General features: G+C 40.7%; 1 protein-coding gene across 1 annotated transcript in view; it reads right to left on the reverse strand.

The window, feature by feature from the left end:
• DNAH14 (dynein, axonemal, heavy chain 14) overlaps nucleotides 1-7,470 on the reverse strand; it is a 157,968-nt gene that overhangs the window by 139,577 nt on the left and 10,921 nt on the right. The window contains exons 4-8 of the mRNA XM_015562337.1: nucleotides 5,756-5,886; nucleotides 3,960-4,112; nucleotides 3,669-3,781; nucleotides 783-845; nucleotides 421-430 (exon numbers count right to left, since the gene is read on the reverse strand). Of these exons, the coding sequence (XP_015417823.1) occupies nucleotides 421-430; nucleotides 783-845; nucleotides 3,669-3,781; nucleotides 3,960-4,112; nucleotides 5,756-5,886 (470 nt within the window). The remainder of the gene's footprint in view (nucleotides 1-420; nucleotides 431-782; nucleotides 846-3,668; nucleotides 3,782-3,959; nucleotides 4,113-5,755; nucleotides 5,887-7,470) is intronic.

The raw sequence follows: 7,470 nt of genomic DNA on the forward strand, positions 1-7,470 counted from the left end.
AACTAGTATAATTTGTTTCATATGCCTACAGTTAACAGGTATTACATCTACCACACTCTCCTGGTTGTCGTATTTTACCACAGATTTGCAAGATGTTCCCACTGGGGGAAACTGGGGGAAACTGCATCATTTCTTGCAACTGCATTTCCATCACAACAATCTCCAAGTAAGAAGTTTAGTAACAACGACAGCAATGAAACTTGGCTATCAGATAGCCTACAAAATAGAATTCACTGCCATCTACCTTGGATTACTGAATCACTCCTCTTTTTGGGCATGGGGTCCCTCTGCATCATTTCTTGCAACTGCATTTCCATCACAACAACCTCCAAGTAAGAAGTTTAGTCACAATGACAGCAATGAAACTTGGCTGTCAGATAGCCTACAAAATAGAAATCACTGTCCTCTACCTTGGATTACTGAATCACTCCTCTTTTTGAAAGCGAAAAGTGAGATCGAGTGACCAAGGGAATCTCGTCCTAGGCTCTTTTTTAAAAAATATATATTTTATTGACACTCTGATTCCCTTACAGCACAGCATGGTGTACACGTGTACACATACACACACACACACACACACACACACACACCTACGCTATTTTTATAAACACATACATAACATTAGGTTTAACAAAAATATTCAAATGCAGATGGATTCAACTGAATCATACATGTTGTGGAATGTGACTTTCTAATCACCGAGTGAATATTAATTTCTGTCTGCTTCCATACTACAATATTTAAAAATAAGGCTTCCTCTTGAGATTTCTATCAAGACTTACCTGCTTCTGTCTGTCTTAATTCTTCTAACCGTCAATTTCCAAGTAACAAATGCTTTATTCATTCTGAAAAAGAAATAGACTTCTTACAGCCTATATTCATCAGTCACAATTACATCAATTCGGTAAAGGCTTGGCAAAACCAGAAAATTCTCTAGGGCACCTCATCCATCCTGACTCACCTGAAGCAAATACTAAACCGTATCACTTTCTCCCAAACAATCAACAGCATAGAGAACAAGGTGTAAATGTAAATGACAGTCATTATAATCCTCACAGATGCCTGAGCGATTTAGTTGCAACACTCCAATAAACAGAAAAATAACAAAAATATATTCTTTCCCCTTAAACATTTACTGGCTATTTTTAAAAGAGACTTATATTACAAGGGGAGTCAAGATTCTATTTTCAAGTGACAATGAAATGAAAAGGTACATTGATAAGAAATCACTGTATTGCAGTAAGTAAACATGTAAGACAATGGATGTCCTTTTGATAATATTGAATACGCATGCTTTCTTAAAAAGGCGCATTTGTAATATTTGAAACTCAAAGGGGAGGAACTAAAAGGTTCCTCTGGTGACCATTCCTCACCCTTATTAAACTTGCTCGCTGTATTCTGTCTGGAACTTTTCTCTTTCAAGACTTCACTTGTGTCCCTTTTCATCAGCCATCTATTTACAACAGTCAGTCACACATACACACACACACACACACACCTGTTTTCTCCGTCTTCCATATCTTTCTGGCCCTTCTCACTACCTGCAATTAGCTCACTGATTTACTTGTTATCTATCTCCCTCCAGAGACTAGAACTTCTCCAGGGACAGAGTCCTCGTATGTTTTTCACATGGTTGCACCTCCAGGGCTCATAACAGTGGAACACAACAGGCACAAGAAGTATCTCTTCAGTAAGTGAACGCTTTCTCTGCCACAAAACCCATTCACTTGTCTTACAGAAAGTTCTCTAGCTCCTTAGTTATTCCAACTATTTTCACAATATTAAAATGTAATCATTTAAAATGTTATTTCTTGACACATTCTCATTCCTCCTTTGACCTCTGCCACCTCCTCCCAGTCCTCACTCTCACCCTTGAACCCACAAAAAAAAGAAAGAAAAGATAAATAGAATGTTATTTCTCTCTTTTCCTAGTCCCCAGCAGATAGCAGCAGACCACAAGAAAAGACACACATTAGAGAGGACATTTAAAAAGTACAAAACAAGATACAAATCCTGGAAGAACAGCCGTCTGGGACTCCGTTGTGAAGGATCACAGAGTGTCAGGAATCCTGATGTGGTAGAAACTTCGAACTAGACACATTTTTAAATGATGGTCTGAAACAGTCAGCTGCTTTGGGTGGTGGGCACATGGTGCAACATACAGATCTTGTAACATGGAAGCACACACCTGAAACCTATGTGATCATGTCAACCAATGTCACCGCAATCACTGTAATAAAAAACTAGCTGCCAAGCTCCTGAATGCTGTTTTATTTTTTTCATTAGAGGCTCAGTGCACAGATTCGTGCACCAGTGGGGTCCCTTGGCCTGGCCTGCGGGGATCGGGCTGAAACTGGCAGTCTGACATCCCCCGAGGGGTCCCAGATTGTGAGAGGGCGCAGGCCAGGTCGAGGGACCCCACCGGTGCATGAATCCTCTAGTATGCACCAGGCCTCTAATATGCATATTTAATCTTTGGTTAATCTCTTCCCACCCTTCCCCCTCCCCCATTCTCTCTGAGATTCATCAGTCTGTTCCATGTTTTTGTACCTGTGCATTGAGTGTCTGCCTCCTGGTGGTCAGTGCGCATCATAGCTACCGGTCGAACAGTCACTTAGGCTTTTATATATATAGACTAGATGTCCAGTGCACGAAAATTCATACACTTGCAGAGGGAGGGAGGGTCCCTCACTCAGCCCGGCCTGTGCCCTCTTGCAGTCTGGGACCCCTCAGGAAATGTCCACCTGGGGAGCAGGCCTAAGCTGACAGTCAGACATCCCTCTGGCAGCCTGAGAGCCCTCAGGGGATGTTCGACTGATGGCTGAGGCCGGATCCCTGTAGGCCGCAGTTGGACATCCTTAGCGCTGCCGAGGAGGTGGGAGAGGCTCCCGCCACCGCCACTGTGCTCACAGCCATCAGCCCAGCTTGTGGCTGAGCGGAGCTCCCCCTGTGGAAGCACAGTGACCGCCAGGGGGCAGCTCCTGAGGAGCGTCTTCCCCCTGGTGGTCAGTACACGTCATAGCAACCAGTTGTTCCCGGTGGTCCCATCATTAGGGTCAATTTGCATATTACCCTTTTGCCAGGGGGCAGCTCCTGAGGAGCGTCTTCCCCCTGGTGGTCAGTACACGTCATAGCAACCAGTTGTTCCCGGTGGTCCCATCATTAGGGTCAATTTGCATATTACCCTTTTATTATAAAGGATAGTATTTCATCTTCATCTGACATTTTGCATATATGTGTGCTTTCATTATCTGTCACCCATTATAATTTAAGACCTCTGAGAGCTGGGCAATTTTTTGGTTTGTTCAACAGCATCTAGAATAATGCCTGGTTTGTAGCAGACTCAATTAATATTCATTTAATAAATAAAAGGATGAAAAACAAAAAGTAAATTAAGGTCATTATAGTCCATTCAGGTTACTTGACTTTAAAATACCTTTTTCTTAAAATATTCATCCAAAAAGATAAAATTATTAAGAGTTGTAATACTTAAGTGGGTAAGCTTCCTTTATCTAAAAAAAATAAATAAAATGTACAGACTTCCCCATTTCCTCTATAATTCCCCATAAATATGGCTTTACTATAGCAAAACCCAGACATCATCCAGCAGATTACTGTTTCAAAAGGATCACATTACAAACAAATGGGTTCCGCTTCATTCATCTCACCGAAAATTAGAAACGATCTTGAATTTTTGTAATATGTAGAAGCATCTCCTTTCTATTAGCCATTCCAGAGTAGGTATGAGTTCTACATCTTCCACGACACCTATTTTGGTAACCTGCAGAGAGAAGGCATGAAGGACTTTATTTCTTTAAAATATATGAACTATCTTCAAGAAATGAAGAAAGCCTATATTTGGCCCAGAACCACTTGTCTATATATTTAAGCATTTTCTCTCTCTGACCCCCCACCGCCTTATCTATAGCCAAACTTGATTTTCTTTCGTTATATATTACCTTTGAAACGAATGAAGCAGTAATAGTCCAAAATTCTTTGCAATTTCTAGCTTTGTGGGCAGAGACCACCTGAAGATTGTATGGATTACAAAAGACGTTAGGGTCTTTCCGAGGAAGGCAATATACAAATTCGCCATCATCTTCCAAAGGTTTCTGAGGTCAAAAAAAGTTTTTTTCATTAACTTGACCAGATTAAGTAGTAAAATGGCTGAACCCATTACTCAGTAAACTGAAATGTCAATACAGATTAAAAATAATATTGTGAGAAAAGCTAACATCAAATTGTGTCTAATCAGAGTTCAACAAGATCAATCTTAAGATTTAATTTTCATTCGTATATATAATGTGGTAAAAAAAAATCATGAAAATTGATCTGTATGCTTACTCGTGCATGCTTTTTTAAAATATATTTTTATTGATTTACGAGAGTAAAGGAGAGAGAGAGATAGAAACATCAACGATGAGAGATAATCATTGATCGGCTGCCTCCTGCACGCCCCCTACTGGGGATTGAGCCGGCACCCTGGACATGTGCCCTTGACCAGAATCAAACTTGGGAACCTTCAGTCCCCAGGCCGATGCTCTATCCACTGAGTCAAACCAGCCAGGGACATGCATGCTTCTTAACCCAAAGAGCTCATACACTTCCAGGAAATCTGTCTGCCAACACCAGGAGCCTTTTGGGCATATAAAATTTATCATTTCTTTTGATAATGATGGTGGTTTAGTATAATTAACAGCTAATATTTGTCAAGCAATAAATAGTTAATGAGTAACAAGTGTTCTGCATACGTATCTCTACAGAGTTTTTAACGTCTTAACTTTAATCTCTTAAATTGATCTTTTTAATCTCAGTAAACAGATGTATAAATTACTATGTTGGGAATGTAGGTAATTGGAGAAAAGTCACAAAGCCAGAGAGTGGCAAGGTAGGCACTGGAATACAAGGCTGAGCCTGAGCCCACGTTCTGAGCTATTGCAATGTACTCCCGTGTCTCTCCCCCGTTCACTTGAGGGCCTGAGAAATCAGACATTCCCCGCTAAGAAAGTTTTTAAGTCAAATTTATTTACTTTAGCTTTGAAACTTCTAACTTTTATTGATAAAACTCTATAAGAAAGTTTCATCTATGTGGGGTGGGAAGGGCCAGGGAGAAGTCAATGGGGGGAAAAGGAGACATATGTAATACTTTAAACAATAAAAATTTAAATTAAGAAAGTTTCCTTTAGCCTTTTCTGGATAATTAACTTTTATTATAAAAGAGCTCTTAGTGTTCCTTATTCTAATTCAGTGAAGGATGCCTTCAGAGGCTGCTGAACTGCTTAAACAGCCTCCAATGGCTGGAATTTTGAATTTCGCATCCAGCTTTCCACCAGGGTTTCTTTTTAAAACCACAAAACGCTGATAAACATGAAGTTAAGAGTACATTCCAATTTCAGGCAGATTGATTTTCTTACCCGTTCCATTCTTTAAATAAGCTAAATGAAGTGATGCCAAATACTTTTTATAAGCATTCACCGTGAAATGAGGTTATGACTTGATATTAATATAGTAAGGATTCTAATCCTATATAATAAAAGCAAAGCATGCAAATTGTCCCCTCGACCGGGAGTTGTCCGGGAGTTCGACCAGGGGGTGGGACCAGCGGGGGAAAGGGAGGAAGGCCCAGCCGCCAGGGACCCTACCAATGCACGAACTTCGTGCACTGGGCCTCTAGTGTAGTATAATGAACGATATCAAGATTAAGATACAGTTTCAAACATTAACTTTTATAGTACACAGTTGGATAAAATAATACCTTTACAGTAATCTTCTGAACTGTAGTTTCGGGATTCCTGTAATCCAACTTACAGTGCGGTAATTTTGTCTGCCACCCAAGCTTTCCTCTCAGCCTGAGGATGTGTCTAATCACATTGTCATCCTCTGGTTCTGGTGGAGAATATTAAAATGAGATCCAATGTAAGTGCCAGTATGGGCATCGCTTCAGGGTATGTATACTAGTCCAAATTTTTCTACTTAGAGGACAAATTTCAATGGCAACTTATACTGAAGTTTACACGGACGACACAATTGGAGGAGAAAATGTAGTTTAAGATTCAACTTTAACTGAAGCTGGAAAGAAGATATTTTTTCCATTTGAGAAAGAGATCAGCAAAGACCTAATGACACAGGTGACCAGCAAAGAGAGACCCTAGCCGGGACCGGTTTGGCTCAGTGGATAGAGCGTCAGCCTGCAGACTGAAGGGTCCCAGGTTCGATTCCGGTCAAGGGCATGTACCTGGGTTACGGGCACATCCCCAGTGGGGGGTGTGCAGGAGGTGGCTGATCGATGTTTCTCTCTCATCAATGTTTCTGACTCTCTATCTCTCTCCCTTCCTCTCTGTAAAAAATCAATAAAATAAAAAAAAATCAATAAAATATATTTTAAAAAAAGAGAGAGAGAGAGACACTAGCACAGACACACAGTCAGAAGGATCTTCTTTACAGAGGCCCAAGCAGGGTGAGGACAATGGGGTCAGCAGAGAAGGGATGGCTACGTAACTAGCACAGACACACAGTCAGAGGGATCTTCTTAACAGAGGCCCAAGCAGGGTGAGGGCAATGGGGTCAGCAGAGAAGGGATGGCTACGTAAGATGCAGCTCATCCTCCTGACAATACTCATCCCATTGACACCTTTCAGACCAAATCTTTCTTGCTCTCCTAGCAGCTGACGATGCTCTTCTTGAAACGTTCACTTTTCTTGGCTTTTGGTCGCCAGGCCCTACAGGTTGCCCTCTTAGCCCTTAAACATCTTTTCTCGGGAAAACAAATCGTGGGAGGAGCGTGCCAGACGCCACGCTGGCAAAACGGACAAGGTCTATGAAGTCGTTCGAGATTCCTGTTCCTCCAGAAATCACAAACACTGGCTGATCAAAACAACACTCTCGCGAAGGATGCAACGCGATTTGAGCGATCGCGTAAAAGAGGGTCAGGAACTTGGAAAGGCGTCGCATGTCAGAGTAAGTTCCCCTTTCAACTTTGTGCTCGAGGCATTGACTAGCTTATGTCTTGTCAGTTGCTTAAACAGGAAAACACATTTAAAATAGTTAATTGAAAAGAAAGCCGGTTAACATTAGGTATACAAGAGAGGAGGAAGAGGATCGGATATAAACATAGAAATCAAAGCAGTGTGGTGTTGGCATAGGAAAAGAAAAACACTTAAGTATGACAATTTAAAAAATACAAACCAGTAAGTGAAAAATAAGTGATATTTCAAATCAAAAGAGGAACTGGGAGAGTGGTAGGCATAGGAACAGTTATGACAATTTATACAATACAACCCAGTAAGTGAAAAAGTGGTATTTCAAATCAAAAGAGGAACTGGGAGAGTGGTTAGCCATTTTAGAAAAACATGCAGCTATCTGTGTAAGCATACATAATTATTATAAGGTGGAGAATAATTATATGTGGATTAGAAATCCATGTATAGACAGGTTAGAAAAATCTATGTAGAAAATAATAGAAATATTAGA

Source organism: Myotis davidii, unplaced genomic scaffold (assembly GCF_000327345.1).
Source record: "Myotis davidii unplaced genomic scaffold, ASM32734v1 scaffold174, whole genome shotgun sequence".
In the NCBI taxonomy this organism is placed as follows: domain Eukaryota; kingdom Metazoa; phylum Chordata; class Mammalia; order Chiroptera; family Vespertilionidae; genus Myotis; species Myotis davidii.